At 45.0% G+C, this 26,582-nt stretch overlaps 1 protein-coding gene across 1 annotated transcript in view; it reads right to left on the bottom strand.

Annotated features, from left to right (window-relative positions):
• The window catches only part of IRS1 (insulin receptor substrate 1), a 61,104-nt gene extending 35,739 nt beyond the window's left edge, over positions 1 to 25,365 (bottom strand). The window contains exon 1 of the mRNA XM_081241947.1: positions 21,516 to 25,365. Coding sequence (XP_081098073.1) covers positions 21,537 to 25,277 — 3,741 coding nt within the window. The 5' untranslated portion in view covers positions 25,278 to 25,365 and the 3' untranslated portion in view covers positions 21,516 to 21,536. The remainder of the gene's footprint in view (positions 1 to 21,515) is intronic.
• Between the last annotated feature and the right edge of the window lie 1,217 nt (positions 25,366 to 26,582).

Below are 26,582 nucleotides of genomic sequence, written 5' to 3' on the forward strand. Positions count from 1 at the left end.
GATCAGAACCTAAAAACTGGTACTAGAATTCTCCTAATCCAAGGCTGCCAAATCGCTCTATGACCGCAAGAATGCTCTTAAAGCATTGAAGACGTGCCGAAGATTGCAGTAAACTGTACAGAGTCAGAAAAGAGTTACAAACAAACAATGAAACTGAAGACAACTAAGGACACCAGCCCTTGCCCAGCTAAGGATGGACAATGGCAATGCAGAACATGGACATTAAAATCAGGCCAGTTCAGGTTCATATGATCAGTGACTAACAAGGAAAAGGAAGCTCAATCAAGACTGTCCAGGGTGTCTTCAGGAAGTTCAAACATTAGACCAAAGTACTGCAGGCCTCCAGCACCCCATGGAACCACAGAACCACTTCTGGGCCTGGCCATCCAGCCAACCAGTCAATGCACGGAAGACCTAGACAGGCAGGACGTGTCATTTCAGGCTTCCTAAGAGTTTCACAGGAGGCTAGAGACTTACCTTCCATTTGAAAAGCAACAACTTATCAACCCATCATTATAACAACAAAGTACTTTAATAAAGTGATCCTTTTATTGGAAAAGGGGGAGATAATAGGGAGGGATTCCTGGTTATTCTCTCTAGAAAACTTTGCATCTATGACTCTGGGAAAACAGGTGCATAAAAAAAGTCATAAGCCAATGAAACAGTCTTCCAACTTTTCTGAATGAACTCCGGGTTACACTGATAACAAGCATACATTTATCTTAGTTAAGACATATCATCCATTGATTGCCTTACTCTTACATAAGATATACCCTTTCAAGTTGTGTAAAATATAGCATCACAGTTTTCACTGCTCTTCTATATGAGAAGCCTAGGCACTAGAAAACATACTCCTCTCCCAGAAGGAAACAGGAGGTTGAAAAAAGAGCACTAATAAAATCCTAGTAGTCATAAATGCATTTTTAAAACTTTATGGTAACGGTTGACTAAATCATAGATACAGGCAGTTAATTACCAGTGTTCATAAATTATTTTCAAGCAGGGCTAATAATCAAACACTCTACATATAAAAGAGGAAACTTCATTTAATGAGCAATCTTTTAAATCCTTTAATTATTCTCATAAATTACAATTTTTCCCAACATATCTTTGAAACTTTGAATGCTTCCTGCCCAATAGAATTTTTCAAAACAACCCTCAAAAATAATAAATTAAAACTAAATCTGAGTGTGGTCCACTTAGCTTCTTTGATAACTTCATGATCATATACTTTGCCCACCAACTCCTCTCCTCTGCTTGGTTTCTTCCTAAGAGTACTTACCACTATTTGAAATAACTTTATCTGTTTACTGTCTGTTTGTCTCACTAGAATATAAACTCCATGAGGACATAAATGAAATCTTATTCCCCAGCAATATTCCCAGAACCCAAAACAGTGCCTGGCATTAAAAATACGTGAGGAACAAATGAACGAACAATTAAATCTGTAACACACACACACACAGAGCCCACATATAAAGGTGAATATGCAACATATGCATAATATGTTTTAACATGTATGTAAATTAAAATAGACAAAGCATTATACACACGCACATCTGTATGGAGTATAGCATGGGGAAAAGCATCAAGCTGGAGATGACACATTGGAGGTCTTGGCTGATGATACCACAAAACAGCTGTGTCATCTTGAGCAAGTTACTCAACTCTGCTGGGCCTGAGTTTATCTATAAAATGAACATTTTCAGCTTTATCATCTTTAAGGACACTTAACAGCCCTAATATTTTTCTTAATAAATTCTAGAGACTCATACAACAGTTTACATAATCCACTCTACATAGAAAACAAAATAGCAAAATAACTAAAATTCTAACTCCTGACCCCTGGTTAGTTATAAATCATTAACTAACTATGGCCAATGACTAGCTCCAAAAGTGTCATACAATTTTACATCTCCTCCAACTTACCCCTTTGTTCTCATTTTTTCTCTATTTCCTTTTTCCTTGACCAATGGAGCCACATGCTCTGAACTTTGGACTACAAATGAGCCTACTGAGCCCCTGAAATCATTGTTCTGGATAGCTAACTAATGCTTTGCACTTGAGCATTGGAAAGGGCACCGTGCAGGAAACTCCTCTACAGCTATGTGTACCCTATTGCCATTATCCTTCCACAAAACCTGTGACCTTGACAAATGCAAGTCAGGACCAAGAATGAACTCACACCTGAATACTCGCTCTCCCCTGTGGCAGGGGTTGGGGGAAAGGGGGTACTTTCAAAATCACAACACAGCCAACACCACCAAAGCCATTTTATCCTATCAAGAGTAAAATAGCACTCTTTCAGCTATTGGAGTTTTCACTCTCCAAAGCTTCCTTTCTTTAGCACTGGTAAACTGTACCATTGAGATTCTAAGACCAACCTTAAAGAGCTTATCTAGTTCCTTAGATAAGTGGGTGAGTCATTCTTTCCTTTCCCTATCACTTCAAGATGGTCACCCTTCTGCCCAGCACAGCAAGGAACACCAGGTCTCTCTGGCAAAGGGTGCTGAGACTCCAGAGTAGAGATATTTGTCAACAAGAATTTTGTGGAAGAAAACATTTATCACCACCCAGTAATACTTTTATTTTCCATATTTAGTATATAATTAAATCCACAGGAACTATAAAATGCATGCACATACCTCCTTTTAAAATTTAATAAATACATTTCAGTCTTTAATCCTGATTTATACTCTCAGCTTATAAAATAATTTGGCCCACGTGTAGAACTTTATTTTTTCTATGCCCAGCTAATAAATGCAACCCAGTTTCCTAGAATTTCACTGTACAACACACTCAAGCTTCATGAAACAAATATCTGAACTGGAGAGTCAGAGTCGATGCATCTTTTCAGGCACTCAATCACAATATACCCGTCCAGCCAAGATGTCTAAGAAGCTCACTGAATTTGAAAAATATTTTTAATAAGGAAAGAACATAAACCAAAAGCACCCTTGTGTTCTAAGGGTGAAAGGGGAGTGGTGGGATTTAAACTCAAACCACTGCAAACCTTAGGCTCGAAAGGCAATTCATAGTTTACAACTGCACTTTTACTTGATCCAAACAAAACTGTAAGATAGATTGGGGAAATTATCACTGCATCCAATTTTATGGACCAGAAAATTAGGTCAAAGAATGCTGGATCCCAGGAAGTGGCCGAATCTGGAATAAAATATACATCTCCTCTTTTCCTGCCCATGCTGGTTCTGTCATATCATTCAACCTTTCATGTATGATAGGCAACCTAGCCTTGCATTACAATATATACAGAAGCAATCCTATAGGCATAAACACAGTAGATGAGCCAATGGGATGAGTGAACCATAGTACACGGTTCTTCTCTTAGCAGAGTAAATACCATTGAGTGGTAGGAAGTGAAAGAGTCTTATCAAGACAGGAAAAATGATGCTGGTAAATTCTCTCCGGACTCCTGAACCGCCCCCGCCCCGCCCCCGTCCCCCCCCCCCCCCCCCCCCCGCCTTTTTAATCCTCTTATAGAAGCTGATTACAGGAAAAGAAATCAGGAAAGCAGAACTGAAACCAAAAGCTTATCAGACTGATAAGGATACTTATACAGGATGCAGTAAATTACCATTGCTTCCTGTTTTAAGTATTCTTATCTGTAGGACACTAAATTTTTTTTCACCACAGAACCTCACATTTAGGACACGTCCCAAAATAGAATCTTCTGATCTTCAGCTGTCAGCTGAAGTTGTTTCATAAATAGCCCAGCATATGTACTCTGGAGGCTTGCTAACACTCTAATTGCAAATATAGTCCAGTCACACCAATTCCTCTTAGGCTTTGGTGGCAATCGAGAACGTGCAAAATCCAGCAGCCCCAGGAATTCTATGGAGGATCCCATGAATGTCCCTAGTCAATGACCTATAGCACTCTATTTGGATATTTCTGGAAATTTTGAAACAAAAGCCATTAGCAGATATAGATCCCTATTTTTAATATATAGTTCACAAAAGAACATAAGATTTATTTCAGGTCAGTTAATTTTTAAACAGTCTTAAAAATAGCTTTTGTTCAGAGAGTCATTTTGGTGAAAAGGACGTGTTTCAAGAAACCCCTAGGTCTTTTAAACAACTCTTCCAGGGGCTTTCATAGTCAACAAGTACAGACAACAAAACTGATTATACGGGAATGTGTTTGAAAAATTACTCATGTAACCCAAGGATAAAATACATGGAGACACACACATGCACACAGGTATAAAAGACACCTAGCTATAATCTTTATGATCTAGTATGTCAGGAATTCTATTGCCAGAATCACACAACAAGCTGAGACCATTTCAGAGAAAGAGAGAAAAAAAATCAACGTCTGTGTTTTTAAAGGAAAAAAAAGAAAGACTATGTGGAATGGGACTATGGCACAGAACATAAACGATAAACGGCCTGGGATTTTATGGTATTTGAACAAAACTTCTGTGCCTTTATGGCCCTCTTATCACTCCCTCCTCTAGTTACCTGCCCCAGGGCATATCCACCCCAGCTGGGTAGGAAGGGGTTTTACCTTGGTCAGTGGAAGTCACCCTAGGACAGTAGCCTTAAGGTTGACTTCACCTTGAATTATAGTAAATGCTCAAAAATTTTTGTTAAGTATTGAAAGATTCTATAAATAGGCTCTTCATGCCCCTTTTAGCCAATTGCTAAGTAGCTGCCTTTTTTCACACCAGGGTGATAAGCACTGATTCTCACAGAGTGGCCCCTTTATGAGCCAGGAACAATTCTGCAGTTCAGGAAGGAAAGCCCTATCCCCAGACTACAAGTCCAGACAGCGATGAACCTGGTGGCTGCCTTGTGTGAACCACCCAGAAACCAGATCAGACGGGAATGCCTGGCCAGTTCCAGATTCCTACTGGATGTCCAGAATCGATGATGACCAAGCTCACATGAAGTGGATTAACTTGATCCCCTGAGACCTGGGAAAAAATTACTGTAGGAGAAAAATGGATTTTGTAAATATCTATAATGAGGCAATATTATAAAATATTTTTTAGAAGACTACTAGTAGAAGGATTCATGTAACTGTTTAAAAAATTCCAACTAGCTAGGTCCTTGAAGCAAGAAAGCTTAAGAAGGTGATCACAGGGGCTCCAACGTGATACAAAACATTCTGCTGCCACTGAACAAATAAACACTGACACAAGCAGATTAAAATGGGGGAGAACTGGAGAAATCAGAAAGCAAATCTCCAACTGTACCCTGGGTTCGTCTGAAACACTCTACTCCAGAATGTTGGCCAATTCTGGGCAGGAAAAAGATGCAGAATATTTTATAGGTTTTGGAAAGAACCACAGAACTGACTGAAGGTTTGAGAAATCAGAATGCCAACTAAAACTTAATGATGGTGAATATGAAGGGAAACCTGAGAGATGACTTCACAAAGGTCTTCAAACACATGTAGGAAAACATCCCATAAAAGGTCAATGGTCTGGATAAACAAACTGTTGTACATCCATCCAATGGAATATTATTCCCCAATAAAAAGAAATGAAACTGTCAAGCCATAAAAAAGGACATGGATGAATCTTAAGAGCATACTGCTACGTATAAGAAGCCAGTCTGGTAAACGTACGCACTGTGTGATTCCAATTATATAACATTCTGGAAAAGGCAAAACTACAGAGATGATAAACAGATCAGTGGTTTATCCCCAGAGGCTGGGGAGAGGGAGGAGGTTTAAACAGGGAAGCACAGGTAATTTTTAGGATAGTGAAACTATTCTGCATGATACTGTAATGGTAAACACAAGACATTAAGCATTTGTCAAAACTTAGAACTTGATAGCAAAAAGAGTTAAGCCTTAAGTGTATGCAAAAATTTTTTTTTTTAATTTGAGAGATCAGTGATTACGGGTAGAATGTAGAATGTGACTGAAGCATCTAGATGTATTACGGATGCATGAAGCAACCTCACTGAAGTATGTGGAGATTATCAGGTGCTGACCTAGGTAACTGGAAACGAGGCAAATCTACAAAACTAAAGGCAAAAGAAACTGCACTCTAGTTGATAAAGTCATTTCCTCTAGGGCATGGGTTGACAATTCTGACACTTCTATGTACATATATGTAGTGGAACTGAACAAACAAGTAAATGGATGAAGGATGGTGACAGCCAAGTTTCTCACTTTTGGGGTGGGAGGTGCAGATAAGCAAGGGAAGGAGGCTAGAATAATCCATACAGAAATTTATTAGAGTTTATACATTAGTATGAACTCATGCTTAGCTTAGTATAGTTACAGATGGTTACATGCAGAAATTTTTATAGATATGTGTATATATATATATATGGGTTAGTATACACACATACATTTCCTTACTCTGACAGCTGAGAGGGCAAAAAAGAAATAACATCCCAGTAGGAACAAACACACCTAGTGCCAAGATCTTGGTTTCTAATACAGTTCTCCAATAAAAGGAATCAGGGCTCCTTGGAGAAACTGATGATTCTAGGACTGGGGCAGGAAACAAATAAGATGATCATGGAGTATCTTATAGTAACAGAAAGTAAGGAAATGCTTAAAAAAATACTACTGAGTTAAAAATGAGCAATAAAACAAGTTTAGTTAATTATAAAAATATTCATGTATTCTGCTCTCTAAATGGTTTTCAAACACCTTTAAATTTTCTGGACACTTTAAAGAACCCCAAATTGTAAACTGTATTTGATATAATTATTGATTTTTTTATAGAAAAGTTGGATGATGCAAAATTTCTTTCAGAGGCAACTGGCTCTACAATTAAATTTCAGCAATTAAATATTGATATATATTATATTTGAAACACAGAAGGTTATATTCAGTTTCATGAGCATTGTCCAATCACTTATGAAATATTTTATGTTTATGGCCTATTTTCTTCTACGAATTTCTGTTTAAATTCATTTCCAGTCTTATTTCCTCTTTTAGCAAACTGATTAATAACAGTACCAATGTTGTTATGATTTCTTGTTTTATCTTCTGCACGTTTAAATGTATTCATTGTTTTATCTTTAATTTGTTTTCAGAACCTTATTGTACCTCACAGAAGTTTTTTTTTAACCACATAAATTTAAATCTCCTGATAAAAATATAATTTATATATTCAATTTACAAAAAAAAAGGACAAGGGTCATCACTTGTCACCACTACTATCAGAATGAGGGAAATAATCTCAGATTTTGTCACCATAAAAGCTGGTAACCACTAGAAAAGTTACCTCAAAATGGTGGAATTTACTCTCGTGATGTATGGATGTAACAGGAACATACCTGAAGATCCTTATTAGTAAATTAGGCAGTAATAGCAAAATAAAAGCACCTTTTAAAGAGTAGTTTCAAGATATTGGTCTTTCCTCACATTTTGTATAAGGAATAAATGTAGAGAAAAGCAAACATATTAAATAATTGTCCAACAGAATTTTCAACCAAAACTTCAGAAAAGAATTACCAGTTTTGCATAATAGTCTTCAAAAGAAACCTCTTAAAACTCAGTGAAAACTATCAATACTACCATCCAAAACTACGACATAAGCTGTGGTTCATGACACCAGCACACACATGTGGCCCAACACACAGTGGTGGCCACAGCTATGGCCAGTCTTTTCCAGGGCCTCCTAGAGACATCACACACCCCGCACACCCTTCCCATGGTGTCATCTGTTCTAGATCTTGCCTTTCATGTAAGACAATCTTCTCTAAAGCAGACACACACCAATTTCAAGTCTTACTTCCCTCTCTTTCAAATCCTGCCCTTTGACGTTAGGAAAATCTGACTTTGCTTCACTTGTGAGTCACAAGGCAACCTTAATCATGACTGAAAAACCCCAAGGAGTACAAATGACGTACTTAGATCCAGGCAAAAGGACGTGATGAGTTTTAAAGTAAAAGTACATGAACAAATCAATGTCAACCCCTCAAGTCCAGAAAAAGGGCCAGTAGTCCCTATTCCTTCTCTCAGTGGATGTTATTTGTCCCCCGAGAAGGCCGATCCTTTCTAGCCTCTCCCTCAACCAGTCCTCATTAAAAAAAGCTCTATGAGGGTCTGAATTTTCATGTGTTTTCTTTACAGTTGTAACTCAAAAACTTAGGGATATGCCTGACACTAAGTAGTATCTCACTAACTCCTTGTTGCATTAATTAACCAGAACTACAAACATTTGAGTCTTTGGCGATTCCCCAAAACTATCTTCAAGACCAGTTATGATTTCTTCAAACTTTCAGGTTCAGTAATTACAACAGTTTAATTATGGAATGAATGGAAACATGTAAGACAAGAAGTACCACCAAGTGTCAGACAGTGGTAACGTAGCTAAGAAAAACTCTCTGTCCTCATGAATAGAATAGGATTCTGCTCTCCAGATAAATGAGGTGTTGGCACCTTTCCCATACTGTGGTTTAAAAACATATGGTCCCACATTCATTCATTCAGTATCTACAACAAATAGTGTCAACCAAATGCCAGACACATTGCACTAAGCATGTAAACCCAGTCAACCACCTTGGCAGAGAGAAAAATAGCCTAGCTCAATACCCGACACATACCCGTTGGAAACACTTTCAAATTTTAGAAAGTAGCCTGAATGCCAATGTGACTGTGCAGGACCAAGAAAACTGAAGTCCTATTTAAAATAAAATAGAACACATTTATGTTACAGATCCTGGGGACTTGTGGAGTTTTATCTGAAAGGATGACCAATGTTTTGCTATATGTAAAATTGTTTGGATGCTAATTGTTAGCGTAATACTTAAAATTTCAAGCAATGTTTAAAAAGAATTGCTATAATAGCTGAACAGCTAGTTTAGAACATACATTCTACTCCTTTGGTCATCAAACTAGCCCAGCCGTAATCAAGAGCGGAAACAAGGGAAAAGTCTCATATCTTGGCAATTAGGGTCAACTGCTGAGACCAAGGTAACTTTTTAGCAGAGTAGTAAGAAGTACCACACTTGCAAAATGGACTCATTTACATTTAATTCCTTTTCCCAGACCTTACCTATATTTTAGTAGGAGGGCTAATTAGCAACAATATACTCGAGTGGAAGAAAAAGAATGAGCATAGGGACAAATCAGAAGGCTACTCTATGAATCAAATACTTAACAACTGGCCTCTTTTTAAAAATAGACGTAACTATGATACAGTAATTATTTTTCAAATACTTTTCTCATTGCTTTTGATATCTTAAACCTCAGTGAAAATGCTATGCTCTGACCTAGATCAGTAGGCTACAATTAACATCAGAAGAACTCTATTAGCAGAATAAAAGTTGATGAACTACTGTTGGAAGCAAAGAAATAAATCTTGTCAAAACAAAGCAAAGTTTCTGTCAATCTTTAAAAGAATGGTTTGGGGGAACAGAGGAAGTTTCCAAGGATTTCAGACACAGCAATGAGGCAGCTGAAATTAATTTTCCCCAAGTTTTCATATCCGGTCATATCAGATTGCAAAGACTCCTGTAATTTTGTTTGACTATTTTTTTTAATATATTGCTAAATCTGAATATGATTTTTAAAATATTTGGCAAATGAAATGGCTTGAGGTACTCAAAATATATCCACAGTATTGTTTTTGTTTGGGATTTTTCTAAAGCCGTCTTCTCCTTGGTTCAACAACTCTCTCTAGAACTGTTTGTTGATATACAAATTTTTAACTTGGCAAGCATTTTGTGTGCACCTCCACAGATACTGGAGTCATGAAACAATTAGTGACACTACTCTCAAACAGCTTACAATTTTTAGTAGGAAGGAATAGCATTAAACCAGTAATTAGAGCCAGGACAGGGGTTTCCAGCATCTCGCAGGAAGGGGTAAGCTTTCTAAAAGAAAGGAAAGAGACTGGGTGCTAGGTACACAGGAACCCAGCAAATTGAATACTTCAAATGTTTTCTTTGATCATTTAAATGTATTGATTTTACATTGCAAATGCAATTTTACAGATGGTGAAATCCATTCTGAACTCATCAGAGCTAAGAACTCTTTATTTATGTCCCTAAATACCTCCTGTCACTATTTTTTAAAATAATATTCCCCAAGCCAAAAAAAAAAGCCTGAAGTTTCTTTATCTCATGAGTAACTATAAATCATCTCAGTTGGGGTGGTGAGGAAGCCATAGAATGGGGTTCTATTCTTAGAGAAGAGACATTCATTTAAAATCCACCAAAAAGTAGTGAATTAGATCGAATTGGGTGGCAAGGGTTGTTTTGTTGTTGTTGTTTTTGTTTTTACACACAAACACACTGTATTTTATTTTTACAAGAGATAAATCAACTGACACCAAGCATTCTAAATGGATGACCACAACAAAAGCAACAATGACTGCAATTACCAAACACGAAACACACTCATACTATGTCATAATATTAACATTCAGTCCAGTATGTGGCATGGGTTTTTGTTGAGGACTTCATCCTGCAAAGATGCTTTCCAAGAGCCCTGGGGGTTGGGAAGCAGGCTCTGAAGGGACAATAACATTCCTCCAGCGAGTTTCAAGCTGGAGGCTAAAAGCACCAACCATTCATTTTTCCGTCTTAAGACACATTCCTCACCCGGTTCAAAGGCCCGAGAAACAACAAGCCCGCACACTTTCTGAAGGTCGTCCCTTGCAGGGACTTGCGAGGGACCAAGGCTCAGGCTGCAAGATACCTTTAAAGACTTAGTTTTAGGAGTAGAACCCTTTTTACTGGACTGTAGTTTCCATATGCTAACCCTCTGCCCCCCCACTCCCCCCCACACGCACACACGCGTGCGCGCACACACACATACACACACGCGCACACACACACGCGCAGTAAAGTTTAGGCAAAAGGGAAAGTTTTAACTATAATCCCAATGACGTCCAGGGTACCCTACTAGTGGAGGTAAAATGTTTTCAGAAATTAACTCATTACCCATTCTTTAAAAAAAAATGTAATATTTATATTCCTTAATCTAACCAGAGGGATGGGATCAACTTTGAAAGAAAATTATTGTTTAGCTGTGGTTTAAAGCATGCACTGGAATTGGGAAAGGGGGCAAAAACGGCAGTCAAGGTAGGAGTTGAGCGGGGTAGGTAGGACTTGCCAAGACTAGGCTATAAATACCCTCACTCAGCCAGCCCCTCAAAACACTTTAGGGATTTCCCTCCCCTCCCTCTACCATGACATACTTTATACAGTGGCCCCATTTTGTTTTGTTCTGTAACCTCAGGAACATTTAAGACACTGGGGATTCTGGTAAAAGAAACAAGTAAATACGGCCTGGTAGAAGATCTGGGGCAAAGAGTTCAAAGTCCTGCTTTGGCTTTGAGTGGGATGTTGCCAACCCTTTGGGTTTGCTTTCCAATAATTAGCAACTCTGCATTACCCAGATCTGGGCTTGTGCTCAGGTGGGAAAACCTCTTTCGACCCATTTAAAAGTCTTTGACTCCATTTCAGTCATTGCTCCTCATCTCTCCCCACTCAAGTTGAAGTTCTCATCCGGTCCAGCTTCCTGTGTCCATGGGAAAAGGGCAGTCTTGGTGAACAGGCAGAGGGATCGTTCAAGATGCCTCAGGTCCTCTGGCTCTGGGTGCCCTTCCAGGACATTTCATTTCCAGTCCTGTGTGAGCCACCTGAGGACTGTTAGAAAGTATAATTCTCTCCTCTAGGAAAAGAGCATGAATATTTTCACCAACCACTAATGGCATTAAATAAAAATATAGACAACAGCCTCTGGTACTAGAAGCTCCAAGCAGTCACTTTTTATGTTTTTCTCAGAGGTGAACTTCTAGCTCTCAGTCATCCAGCAAGAGGTATTAATTCATTTGAACTCTCAAAACTATGAGACCCTAGTGTCCAGAAAGTCTTCACAAAGATCCTTAACCTTTATACTTAATCCTACTGCACTATATTAAGAACTAGTTATTCATTCAGTCTTGGGGTGGGGGGCTAAGGGGGTTGGGTGCCGAATACTTGAGTAATACCATGAAAATTTGAAAATTTAGACACCTTCTCCGTCTCCATCAATTAGCACAAACACCTCAAAGTTAGAAAAGGTGACCATTTCTTAACTAATGCTTTTCCTCCTTTGTGGGTTATGTACTTCTTTTAACCCGAGTATTCAAAAGAGGCATGGAAAATAAAGAGTACTTTTCTTTTTCCCTTTAACAAAAACAAAGCAGTGAGTCTATTGTAAGAGGTATATTGTCTGCTGTGATCCTTTCGTGCAGAAATGTGGGGTCTGAGTGTGTTCTTCCATGGAAGACTCTGAGCTGTTGGGCATTTACCCAACTTTCTATTACTAAGCTTCAAATTTTATGAGCAGCTCATCTCTGGAAAGATAAACAAAAAACAAGCATTGGTGGTGGCTTCTGAGAAGAGAAGCTGGGGAACTGGAGTGGGAGGAAGGCTTAATTTTCACTCTATACCTTTAAAAAAATGTTTAAACCACTTGAAACTTACAGCACATGCATGCATTGCCTATACCAAAATATTAAAGAAAAAAATAGTGTGAATAGATACAGCAAACTATCATAAAACTTGGTGGTCTTTAAAAAAATGCTTTTTAATGTTTCTGGAAGAAACTACGATAAGCTTAAAAACAAGTATGACTGCACACCATCAAAACAAATAGAGAGAGAGAGAGAGAGCTTAAAAAAGAAAAATGGCAAAATCTCAAAGAAGATTATACTTCCCGCCAGAAGCAAGCACAGGAACCAGAAGTCAGAGGCTTAGAGGTTTTCACTACTAAAAATAAAAACCACCTACCCAAAGGGGTAGAAAAAGTCCTTGAATAATAGAGCTTCTAAGACCAAAAGAAAAGATTTTACAATTCCTTTTGCAGCCCTCATCTTCACCCCATGTTTCCTAACACTGACCAACCCGTGACAAGTACTCACAGAACTCCTGCACATTTAACACCTGGACCCCTCTCCTGGCTGCTTCACTTAGACCAAAGATATCTTTTTCTTGTTTCTTGTAAATATTATGCTTGCTAGCAGAATGGCCGAAAATGCACCATTCTCCCAAAGGAGAGTTTCAACAGCCTTATAAACTATTTAAGTATGCTTGTGTTATGGTGAGGCAGGAAGCCATGGTTAGATGCCTGCAAAACTTTAAGACAGATGGGCACTTTAGCCCTGAAAGTATAGGAAAAATGCAGATTTTCATGGACTGCACCTTCTGAATCTCAATTTTTCCCCCCAAGTAAGCTGTGCCATAAGAAACTTGGTAATTACTTGGATGAATCCTCCTCCCTCCCATTTTTGTCCCCGTTTCCATGTCTTCATCCCCATCCTCTTAACAAAGTACGTGTTGTTTGGAATACCACAGGTGCTCAATGGTGTTTATTGAGGCAAAGTGGGGGAGGGGAATCATAGTTTAGGGCCTATCTGGCCAAAGGTAGATCAGTTATTTTGGGGTTGGGAGGTGGGTGGCCTCCATTATTGTAATAATGGAGATGGAAAGTTCTTCTGATTATTCCCAGAATCCCTAAAATTCAAGGCTAAGTATGATTATGTTTCATATCCCACAGAGCCCTTTTAATAATCTTTAAAAGAACAGGGAGATCATCATTGGAGAATATTGAATAGTAGTTAAATACATAGTAATTACTGAATATTTCAGAGACCTTCAACTGCTCTATTTTTAGCAAATGTCTTTTTTTTAAATTTTGCCTGTCTCATTTAGATCATAACCTTCCTAAAAGAATCACAACTTTCTGTGTAAAATATAACTTGTTTGCCACACTAGATATATGAAGGAAAACAACAACAACCAAAAGAATGCCTCTTTGATCATTTCAACAAACATAACACAACTATCAATTTCTCAAGAAACTGATACTGTCCAGTACCATGACCTAAATATAAATATGTCAGGGAGGATCAGAGAACTCACATCAAAGTATTTTTTGGTCAACAGAAAAAAAAGGGGGGAGGGAAGTTTATCAACGTCTTTTTTCTTTACTACAACTTGGGTTATACTGGCATTTTCTTCAGTCCGACCAATTAGCAACCAGTGTATATGGGTTTGGCTCCAACAGGGACAGAGGTGATGGTGGACAGTGTGACACAGACTGGAAAACAGCAACAACAAAAACAGGGAATGGCAAAGGAAGACAATGAAGGCAACACAGCTTAATAAAATATTCAAGGTAGGGTAATAAAACCACAAAAATCTTCTCTCTGCTTGAAGATAAACACAATTAAAATTATTTTCTGACCCACGTATTTAATTCCACCGCTATCATTCATGAAAATGCAGAAAGGGGGTCGAAAAAGAAAAGCAGCCTTTTCAACCTAAATACATCATTTGTAAAAGCTCTGTTACTCAAAGATCACTGACTCACTGAAGAAGCACATATAACATTTATCCAACCAAATTTGTTTTAGCAAATAGATTATAGTAGAGCCTGCAGCAAGATTATTAAAATGGAAAACTTTCCTCTTCCCATAGATGACAGTACCTTATATTTATCTGATCTGTCTTCCGCCTATTCCCATAAATTAAGAATGGGAGGGCTTCCCTGGTGGCGCAGTGGTTGAGAGTCCGCCTGCCGATGCAGGGGACACGGGTTCGTGCCCCGGTCCGGGAAGATCCCACATGCCGCGGAGCGGCTGGGCCCATGAGCCATGGCCGCTGAGCCTGCGCGTCCAGAGCCTGTGCTCCGCAACGGGAGAGGCCACAACAGTGAGAGGCCAGCGTGCCGCAAAAAAAAAAAAAAAAAAAGAATGGGAGAAAATACTACCATTTCTATACTGGAAGATAAGAATAGAACCAAAAAGATGATATTTACTAGTCTATCATTTTAAAAAGCTTTACAACAACTCTTTTTGCAACATTTCACAATAGTTTGAAATGAGTATACAATTATACCATACCAACATCAAAATTTAATTCTGTTAAGTTAAAATTCAATGTGATTACAACTTCTGAGCCTCTTTCAATAACATTTTTAAGAGAACTTTTAAAGTTTGCCATACAGCTATGGACTCACAAGGTAATAAAATAATAAGTCAATTACATAATTATAAATGTGGTAGAGTATCTATTATTTTAAACACAAGAAAAGTATTAGGGGACTTCCCTGGTGGCGCAGTGGTTAAGAATCCACCCGCCAATGCAGGGGAAACGGGTTCGATCCCTAGTCCGGGAAGATCCCACATGCCGCGGAGCAGCTAAGCGCGTGCGCCACAACTACTGAGCCTGAGCTCTAGAGCCCACGAGCCTCAACTACTGAAGTCCGCGTGCCTAGAACCCGTGCTCCGCAACAAGAGAAGCCACTGCAATGAGAAGCCCGCGCACCGCAATGAAGAATAGCCCCCGCTCACCACAACTAGAGAAAGCCCATGCATAGCAATGAAGACCCAACGCAGCCAAAAAAAAAAAAGTATTAGTATGAAAAAAAGTTACAGAATGTTTAGCGTGAAACCGACTTCAAACTAATCCACAAGAAGCTATTTTCCTTGAATACAATTTCCAGTAACTCCGTAACATGAGGAAATAATTGAGGAAATGGATTTCTTTAAAACAAAGCAAAACAAAACCTTAAAATTGTGAAACGTTCCATTATACTAAAACTACCAGCTCACCAAAATAAAAGGAACCATTCATATACTATACAGCTAAGAAATATACATGATTATAGCAGGAGGATTGGAAAAGCACTAGGTTAATGAAGTTTTGATTGAAAGTCAATAAACTATTCTAATGATTTATGAAACACACATGGAGGTGCCCAAAGGGTAGGAACCTCTGACTACATTGGCAACTGGACAGTCAGGATTACACTGGGTCAGCAAAGCACTGTACAGCTCAAACGACCAATCAAAAATCCTGAAGCACAAAGTCGGACAACACTGATTTCTGCCAGCAAGAACTTTTTCACCCGTCTAACAGAGAAAAATAAAACTAAACAAAAAATTGTGCACAAATTCCTATAGTTCTCAATTGCCCTCTCAGATTTCCTCTCCATTCACTCAAGTGGATACCTCACTGAAGGATTCTGATGGAACAAATGAGAAACACTGTCCATAAACAGACCACCAGCGCAAGAAGGGGTGATTTCCAACATAATAAACAGAATAATGTCATAGACATGGATTGGTTAAAGCCGGACCTATACTGTCAGGTGGGGAGGGATGCTTCCAACAGCTGACCTTAGGGAGGAGGGAGAGGAACCGAATCCAGTCTAGAGAAGGTTCCAAAAATTTAGACTGGTGTAGTCAGGAAGGTTTGTCTTAAGGTCTGTTAAAACCTGAAAATGCCCCCTCCAAACAAGAAAGGTTAAAAATCAGTCCTGAATCAAACCATAAAGAGTGATCCAGAAGTTAGAACAGGACAGAACAGTACATTCAAGTGCACCTCATTACACCCCATCAATAGCTTCCTCAGAAAGAATCCTCATTACAACTGACCCATTAAAGAATATCAGTCATTTTCTCCAAAATATCCCTACGTTTAGAGCTGCAAAGGAAGTTAGAATAATTTAGAACAAAATTCTCCAGTTACTGATGAGGAAATAGTACAGAGAAATTAAGTGACTTTCTCAAGGTCGCTCAGCTTAGTGAAGGGAACAGGCTGTGCTACAAAGCAAGATCTCTAGCTCCCAGAAGCTGTTTTTTCCATTGTATCACTCAAGATAGCATTAAACTACTTTCCGGGAATTCTGATAAACAAACAAACAAAAAAAAAAAAAAGGAGGGGGGAGGGAAGTATGCCCTTTTGGATTCCAAGTCTCTTACTCTTAAGACAATCTTGGAGATAGTGTGTTTATCTGGGGGGCAATCAGATAAATGACTCCAGTATATGAAATTTTGTTATGGGTTTATTTTTAACACAAAAAGCTACCCAAACAATTGCAGAAATTAAGAGGATTGTTAGATGCTCAAAGTTTCCTGGAACAGCAGAGAAGCTCACTCCCACCTGCTCAGAAGCAGTATTGGGGCATAGAATTACTCAGGGGCATAGAATTACTTCCTTACATTTTCACCTGAGATGTTTCAATCAACACCTAAGGAAAAATGCTGCCTTTGGGGCTTATGATTCAGTGATTGCAACAGGGATTGCTGGCTGGTGAGAAATGCTTATTTGAGAGGGATGGGGAGAAGAAAATACTTCCATGGTATTTCTCTTTGTTAGTTCCCCTCTTTATTGTACAAAAGACAAATCTGAACAAATTTCCGATCTCATCTGGTACTACATTTCACACAATTTTGGTTATGTGAGGGAGCACAACACAAATCTAGCAAGCTTTCAAAATCAGTTCGCCCAGCCTGCCCTGATGAGCTGTCACTAGGGCTGTCACTGGTCAAAAGACAAATCTGTTTTTGAGAAGCAAGCAGCATTACCTCCAAGCTCAGTAAGGAACCCTACCAAAGCCCTTGTAACGAATTTCTAGATTCTCACGATTTGCAAGCAAGCTACATCAGACGTTTTCATTTCTCAGTGAGCTCCCATCGGCCGAGGATGGTCAGTTTTTGTTGATCTTATCTAGCTTGGTGCTTTGCAAACTGCAAGCACTCAATAAGCGGTTGAGCCTAACGTAATTTCAAGCCAAATGTGTTTTCCGAATGATCCCCACACGGTGCCAGCCACAGCACTTGTATTTCCTACTCCGTTTTTTTCTCTCCTCCCTCCCAATAGTAAGAGAAGTAAATGTAAAAATCTTGAGCCAACCCAATCAATCCTACAACCACGTGCTGTAGAGCTCCCTCCTGCTTGCAGATTTCAAGACAGGAAGGTGAAGGAACAGGAACGTGGTGTAGTAGTAAACCGTAGTAAAGAGAGGAGGGAAACAAAATGGGGCACGTCACATGGTCACGGCCTGGATTTTTCTCAATTAAATATAAGAGGAAGCGTGTGTTTCCGGCCTCTGTCAGTGGGCTGGTTGGACTTTCTCATTCTTAGGATTCTGGTCTAGATGGACAAGAATAAGGCCGAGTGCATAACATCCTCTGGGAGGGGGGTGGAGGGGGCGTGTACTTGGCTCAGTTCTGTGTGCTCCAGAGGGAAGGGGTGGAGGGAGAGGGGTGGGCGACGGATGCCCGGCCCGCCGCCACCCCCGGACTCCGGACCAAGGCCCCCTATCAACCCTCGCCCGAGGCCCCTCCCCACCCCTGCTGCGGCTCGGCCTACGCTCGCGCTGATTGGCTCTGGCGGGGCCAATCAGAGCCCGGCTGCCCCGCCCGCTCAGGGCCAGACTCTGCACTGCTGTGCAGGGGCCGCGGCTTGCCCGCCACCGCCACCTCACACCACGCGCCGGGGAAGGGACCCGGCCGCCCCCGCGCCCCCAGGCGACCGGAGGAGGGCCAGACTGGAGTCTTCTTAGGGTGGCCTCAGCCTCGCTGCAGACCCCCCGACCCCAGGCCAAAGGGGGCTTTGCAGGAGGCAGGGGGAGCCAAGCCCCAAATAAATAGGGAGGAATGCAGGAAGCAGAGGTGACCGAGGAAACGGGAAAGTGCCAGAGCCCAGAGGGTGTGCGCCAGACAAAAAGGCCACACAGCGAGGGGACAGGAGGGAGGGAGAGGGAAGGAGAGATGGGAGGTAGTCGTGGAGGTAGGCATCCTGGAAATCACAACTAGGAAATGCAGTGAAAGGAAGAAAAATGGCCCATTTTGTTTTTCAAGGGGACGTAACAAAATGACCGAAAAAAAAAGGAACCTTAAAGCAATGGCTGGAGTCTGTGTCTTTGCCAAAGCCTGCTCTATCTGCCCAGCTGCACTTACAAAACTAACACACAAATTTGCGGTAAATGCTGGTTGAAGGTAGCTGGGCTGCCATGCCCTTTCTGCCCTCCCTTTTGGGCTCTCAATGTACTCTCTGCGGAGAGTAGGCCACAAGTACTGCGAAATTATGAAATGGAGCCCGAAAGAAAAAAAAAGACAATGGCAGGAACATGAAATAAGAGGTGGGAAACAAGGGGCATAGGAGAGGGGGATAAAACAACCCAGCAGGTCAGAACCCAGTGGAGACACGCACGGATGGCCAAGAGAGAGAAGAGAAACGGAAAAGGGGGTCAGACAGAAGGTGAATCAAGGGCAACCAGCAGTCCTGGGCACCTGCACTAAATACCTCAGAAATGTTCCAGTGAAAAATATTCAACAAGAAGAGCTGTTTAAAATGAGGGGTTAGGAGAAAGAGCACACATCTCTGAGCCCCTCATTCCTTTCCTATTTCAGGTTTTACCTGAGAAACACGGAAAGATAGGCAAAGACAGCAATTGCTGAGGAAGTTAGGAAAACAAGGTTTTCACAGTCTAACACACTCATTCCCAGACAAAGTGGTTTGCCACAGACAGGTTTGATTTCTTTTTGTTTCAGATGATAGTTGCCTATCACGTCACATCTTTAAACTCAACAGGGCAAAGGCAGACAAGCAGAATTCAGGATGTAAATGTGCCAAGTAGCATTTGGTACCTCACTTAAAACACACACACACACACACACACACACACACCCTCATCTCTCTCCATTTACATCTTACAAATACACATTTTAGAATTTTTATTGCATGGTGCTATCAAAGCATGGTCTATTGCTACTCCAGGATTATTAAGGATATGCTTATATGTTGTTCCAGAATATTACATTTTCCCTCAGAAAGCTAAGAATAGAAGATTGTTTTGTTTTGGTTGGTTCGTTTTTAGTGTATCCTCCATATGAGGAGGATTTTATTTTAAAGCCCTTTTGAAAAACAAAAACTTTATTTGGTCATCAATTTCCTTCAGAACAAAATATTATTTATTCTACTCTCTTAAAAAAAAAAACCTGTTCAAATTAAGAAAACAGGTGAGGAAAACTTATTGTTTGTTAGCCTCATCTTTCGTCTCCTTTAAAAGCAAAATCTTAGTTCTGCTGGGTTTTTTTTCCCTTCAAATTCTCATTCCTTTATAAATGAAACACTTTGCAACACAAACAGTTAAAGTGTTAGAGAGATTCACATTTCCAAAAACATCATTTGAAATAAGCAAAATTTTTACTGTTGAGGTACACAAGTAAATCTCTCTTCTAGAGGACGAATCATGAAAATAAATCTTGAATACTAATCAAATAAATGCTTTGTGTAATATATCGTATCACCTAAAATCTTAGTTTGAATGTCTGTATACCTGTACCTTGTTCTATGAAACAGAAGATGATACGGGTCAAATATTAGAAACTGTTAGAATCAAGGAGACTGTGACCACATAATAAAAAAATACCTATCAATAGGAACCCAATACACACATGAATTTCTTATGAATGGACACACATTAAGAAGAAAAAATGCTTTTAAAAGCTCATTCGGTGAAGCATATATAAAAAGACTATCACAAGATAATCAGTTTGTCAGAATAAAGTGTTTCCAAATGCTGGAAATTTCTACATTGCCAACTCATCTCATTATTTGCAAACTATACTCCTCTCCTCCTCCCACAATCATGACCACCAGAAAACAGTCTCAACAGAACCAAGGGCAGGCTAATTTCCTATTACAAATGTTTCTCGTTTTCAATACAGCCTTAGCCGCAGACCACCTGAAGCCAACTTTCAACATTTACTGAGGCATCTACTCTTGAACTTAAAAGGCAAACAATAAATATCCTACAAACGAAGAGTACAAGGGTTAGCCCTTACATTCAGTGCAGATGAAAACCAGACTCTTCCCATTCCCCTGACTTAATATTCCTTCTTTTCAATGTAAAAATGTTAAGTAGTTTTACAGAAGATGTACAGTAGCCCCAATATGACCTGTGTGGTGTCTCTGTGCGGGTCTTTGCAAGAAAAGACAATTGTAAGGCACACAAGCTGAGATGAATTTTCGTAACTCTTAACTCAGTAATGGGTCCCAGACGCATGCAAGACTTCACTGTATAAAAGCAGCCACGCCTGTGAGGTTGTGGGTCAGTGTGTGAGTAATATTTCATAAATCTTCATGCAGGTAGGAACAAAAAAAATATCACCAATAATTACGTTCTAAAGAGAGTCACAGACAGGTATTTCTTTAAATACATAAGCCTAAGCAAGCTCTTACTTCTGAATCTTTTTAGGGCAACAGGACTAAAAATTGAAGCTTCCCACTGCTATTTATGTTGCCTTGGTATTGTGAAATCACAGAACCAAAGTACACAGAGCAACTTGATAAAATCACCCTTAAGAGCTCTGAGAAATTACCTTTCCATGAAGGGCTTAGCCCCTGTATTAATAAATATTTTTATAGAACTGTCCCTTCCAGAGACTGACCTAATTGCATAGTCAAAAGAAAACTTCGATAAAGAGATCAAGGTTCTTATACATGAACTTCACACACCTCAGAACTGGTATTGTAGGATATATGTCTTGGAAATACCAAAGTACTTCACTTGGGAACCTCAAAGGAAAAAGCCCTCCTGTGGCTGCTCCTACAGATTTATCGGGCCATCAGCCAGGTGTCATCTCCAGTGCCCTGAACCCTCCCTCCTAGGAGTGCACTCCCTAAAGAAGCCGTGGGGAGGAGAGGGAAGGAGGGGCGGGGGCAGGGGAAGAGAATTCGAGCACAAGGTTAAAAGCAATTTTGTCTTCTGACTTTTGTCACCATGAAACGCACCTGCTGTGATGTCCAGTTGAGCTACTGGAGGTCCTCTGGCGGCTTCTGGAAACTGATGCTGGCATAGGCGCTTAAATCCTCGCTGGAGCGGCTGGTGGAGCCGCTCTCGCTGCGTCCCAGAGACTGATGAGGGGGCGGGGGAGGAGGAGGCTGCGGCTGAGCGGGGCGCTCTTGAGGGCTCTGGTTGAAGTCCTTGACCAAATCCAGGTCTATGTAGTTAAGTCCATTCTCCAAACCCCCGGCGGCCCCGCACACTTGGGCCAGCTCCTTGGGGGCTCCCCCGAGCTCCCCAGGCCGCAGCCACACGTTCTCAAAGGAAGCAGAGCTGTGGCGTTTCACGTCCTCCGTGCTGCTGCTGCCACCACCGCCGCCCCCAGCTGCAGCCCCCCCTCCGAAGGGCACCGTGTTGCCTGCCCGGGTGGCACTGGGCGTCGAGGAGAAGGTCTCGGAGCTGTGCCGCCTCCTGCACCCTTGCGGGTCGGCACGGATCACTTTGGCACTCTGGTTGCGGTTGGGACTGAGGTTCACCCGCGTGAAGGCACTCGGGCCCCCGGGTCCCTGCGGGCCCCCCAGCAGGGAAGAGCGGGCCGCCAGCTCCTCTGCTCCTTGAGGCGCGGCGGGGGAAGCAGAGGCCGTCGAGGATGAGGAGGGCGTGGCCGCGGCGGCCCCAGGCAGGCTGGCCTCCTCCACGACGACACCGCCGCCGCCGGTCCGCATGTCCGCATAGCTGATGGGGGCGACTGGCGAGGTGTCCACGTAGCTCTGCCGGGGACAGCCCATCTGCATGGTCATGTAGTCACCCCGGCCGCTGGGCACTGCCCTGGTGGGCCTGCACACGCTAGCAGCTCCAGGGGGCGCCGGGCCCATGCTGCCCGGCTGGACCCCGGTGCTCTCCCGCCAGGCGGCCCTCCGGCCCGGACCCAGGTCCATGTTCATGTACTCTTCCGCGCCCGTCTCCTCCTCTCTGGGAGGCGGCTGGAGCTGGGATGGACACCGGACAGAAGGCGAGCTGTGGGACACCCCCGGGCCTGATAAGTACCCCGGCTGATCGCTCCCAAATTCAATATTCACATATTCCCCTGGGCTCTTGGGCTCCGGAGGGGGCAGCAGGGGTGGTGGCGGCTGCGGCTGTGGCTGCTCTCGGGCCCGGGGTAAGGTGCTGGCCTTGGGATCCCCCAGGGACAGCCTCGTGGGCCGGGCCAGGCGGCTGTTGGTCTGGGCAGCTGTGTCCACCTTTCGAGGCAGATGGGGCTGCAGGACCTGATGGTGGAGATGCGGGAGGCCAGGCTCGGGCCTAGCCGCGTAGTATCCCCCACCCAGGCTGTCGCTGCTGGTGGACGAGGAGGAATCTTCCGTCGCCGCAGCATAGAGGAGTCGACCCGAGCTGGAGGAAAGGCGGAGGTGCTGGTGCCGGGCACCCTCCTCCAGCTCCCCGGGGCGCTGGGTGTGCTTAAAGGACCTTGGCAACGAGTAGTAGGAGAGGACTGGCTTGTGCTGGGGGTCCTCAGGGCCATAGTAGCAGTCGGAAGGGCTGCTGGTGTTGGAGTCCCCCACTGGCGACATGTTCATGTAGTCACCCGTACAAGACAACAGCTTGCCGCTACTGCTCTCCACAGGGAGTTTGGGGTGTGGCAGGGCATGAGAGTGGTGGCCCCCTACCCCATTTGCCCAGAGCTTGCCATAGCTGCTCCCAGAAGGGGCGGCACCGCTGCTGCCGCCGCTGCTGGGCCCGCCTCCAATGTCAGGAGAGCAGCTGCCGCTTGGGGACATCATCATGTAGCCATTGGGGTCCACTCTCTGGGGATGGCGTCTGATGGGGTTGATGATCTGCTGAGGGGCAGACACGCTCTTGGGGCTCATGGGCATGTAGTCCCCACTGCCCTTTCGGCTCCCGGGCACTGGGGCCACCCCTGGGGACATGGGCATGTAGCCATCATCGGTGTGGAGGTTGGAGGTGTCTGGGCGGTGGTGGCCCACACGCCGCTCCAAGGGGTGTATTTCCAGACCCTCCTCTGGGTAGGAGTGGGTGGGCACGAAGGCGGAGTGCCGGTAGCTGGGCACTCGGCCTCCACTGCCACCTCCTGGTGGGTAGGCAGGCATCATCTCGGTATATTCCTCAATGGAGGCCACAGAGGACTGGGATGGGGTCTTCTGGTGGGAAATGGTAGGCGACGTGCCAGCAGAGTGAGTCCGCTTTCGGAACCGATTGTCCAGATCTGCAGCACTGGCTGCTTCATCCCCTGTCAGGGCTGGGCTCGTGCCCAAGCCAGCTGCCGGGATGTAGCGGTGACCGTTGCCACTCCGAGGCAAAATGTAGTGACCATTGGGGGCCGTGAGGGTGGAGGCCCCCTTGCCTCCCATGCAGATGTAGTTGCTCAGCTCCTCCTCACCGCGGGCTGGCGGGGTGTGGCCCAGGGAATCCGGGGTGACACTGCGGAAGGAACTTCGGAAATCGCAGGGACTGGAGCCATACTCATCAGAGGAGATGAAACCGCCATCACTGGGGGAACCGGACACGGAAGCACTAGACCGCCGCGGGAAGAGACAGTCCGAGGTGGAGCCGTGGCCACTGGTGCTACTGGACGACAGACTGACCGGGCTGGTGGCGGAAGGCGAGCAGCGAGAAGAAGGCATGGGGATGGAGCGGCTGTGGTTGAGAGGTGGGTGCAGCCGGGAACTGCCTCGATGCCGGTGGGCATGGGTCCTGTTGGTGCTGGGACTCACAGGACTGCCGTCCACAGAGGCAGGGCGAGACATGGTGCCTTCGCCATCACTAGAGGCACGGACCCGGAAGGAGCCCTGCTTCCCGCCTACCAAGCTGGCCGGGGAGGTGGCAGTGATGCTCTCTGTGCGTGAGCGGCGGGTCAGCCCCACCTGGCTGGGTGGAGGGTTGTTGAGGTGATGCCTGCGCAGGGGGACACTGATGGGGTTAGAGCAGTTGGAGGAGGACTGGCTCTTGCTTCGAGGGCGGAACTCATCGCTCATGGCCCGCATGGCTTCCAGGATTGTCTCGTGCATGTTCTGGGCCACCACGGAGTCATCCACCTGCATCCAGAACTCCCCAGGCCCCGTCACTGCGGAACGGCCCACTTCGATGAAGAAGAAGTTCTCTGAGTGGCCACAGCGCCTGATGTTCATCAGCTGCAGCACCACCGCGGCAGCCTCCGAGTTCAGCTTCACGAAGCTGATGGTCTTGCTGGTGAGGCAGAGGCGGTAGATGCCAATCAGGTTCTTTGTCTGACCCAGGCCCTTGGGTTTCAGGATCACCTGCCAGACTTCCTTGAAGGCGGGTCCTGGGGGAACGTCCCCGTAGCTCAAGTCCTCCCCGGCCTCGCCAAGGCCGGAGCTGCCACTGCAGCTGCCCCCGCCGCCTCCCGCCCCGGGGGCCGCGGCCCCGTCGTGGTGGCCCTTGGCACGGTTGTGCAGCTGCAGGAGGGCCTGGTACCAGCTGTCCTGCTCGGCCTCGCTGTCCGCCGCGATGGCAAAGTGCTCGTCCCGGGTATAGAGGGCCACCAGGTGCTTGTTCTTGGAGTCGGCCCGCTTGTTGATGTTGAAGCAGCTCTCCAGGGGGATCGAGCGTTTGGGGGCGCTCGACTTGTGCCGCCACTTCTTCTCGTTCTCGTAGTACTCGAGGCGCGCCGGGCCCCCAGCCTCGCTGGCCGCCCGCAGCACGAAGAATCGCTTGTGCATGCTCTTGGGCTTGCGCAGGTAGCCCACCTTGCGCACGTCGGAGAAGCCGTCAGTCTCCGGAGGGCTCGCCATGCTGCCGCCGCCGCCACCGCGCGAAGGGAGGCGCCGAAAAACAACCGGGCGGGGGGCGGAGGCTCCTCGCCGCGGCCCCGCACATGCAAACAGGGCTGGAGGCGGCAGAAACCCTGACTCCGAAATCCACGCCGCCCTCCGCGCCGGGGAGGGGCAGTAGAGGAGCACGCAGCAGCTGCGCCAAGGAGATAGTCCCGACCGGAGTTTACTGGCGTTTCATGCCCTGCGGGGAGGTTGCGCGTCCGGCGCGAGTGCAGCCCGGATACCCCGAGAGCCAAGTCTCCTTTCAGCCGCTGCGGCCGGGAAGAAGCATCTCTCGCCGCCGGGGCCAGAGTCCGGCGCAGGCAGGCGGCGGCCGGGGGTCCTGGCGTTGCCCCTCCAGACGCGCGCGCCTTCCCTCCTGAGTTCCCCTCTGGAAGTAACGATTCTCGAGGCAAATTAAATATCCTTGGGCAGGGGGAGGCGAGCTGCCAAGTCCCAACGTTGCACGGGGTTCTCCCTCCTCCTCCTCCTCCTTCGCCTCTTCCTCCGCCTCCTCCCACACCCCCAACCGTCCCCGCCGCCACCAGCCGCCCAAATACCAGCTCAATCGCAGAGACCGCGGCGCTGCGGCCGTTGCTGCTGCTGCTGCTGCCGCCGCCCGCGGACGCGTCCTCTGCAGCCCCCGTTCGGGCCCATCTCGGCAGGCGGAGAAAGTGGCTTTTCCACGCGAAACGCTACTAGGCAGCCTGGGGAGCTGGGGACGCGCCAGAGGGACAGGCTCATCCCTGCCCCTCGCTCCAGTCGGCAGGGGAGGAGGGGGGAGGACGAGGGCGGGAGACGAAACGGGGGGTGGCTGGGGAAGGAGTCGGGGAAGACGTCTCTTCCCCGGGAGGCGCTGCCGCTGCAGTTACTTCTCCCCTCCTCCCTCCTCCTCGGAGAGTTGCCGAGAGCCCCAACCAAAACAAGCGGCGGCGTCTGGCTCTGCGCGCCGGCCCCCTCCGACCGCGCCGCCGTCTCACTCGGAGGAGAAAAACACGTGACGGAGCCTCTGCGCTCCGCAGCCTGGCCGCCGCCGCCGCCGCCGCCGGGAGGCTCCCGCCCGGGTCTCTACATTCCCGGCCGAGCCCGCCCCGCGCCCGCCCCTCTCCGCCCCGCGGCCGTGCCGCAGCGGCGCCCGCGCCCGGCCTCTGCGCAGCGCTCGGGCAGCGCCCCTATGCGGCCGCCCGCCCTGGCGCAGAGCCTTCCTCCTCGCGCGCCACCCAGGGCGCCCCCGGCCCGCAGGAATCCCCGCCGCGGGCGCGGGCGGGGGTGTTTGGGTGGCTA

This window comes from Mesoplodon bidens (assembly GCF_964165515.1).
Source record: "Mesoplodon bidens genome assembly, chromosome: 8".
In the NCBI taxonomy this organism is placed as follows: domain Eukaryota; kingdom Metazoa; phylum Chordata; class Mammalia; order Artiodactyla; family Ziphiidae; genus Mesoplodon; species Mesoplodon bidens.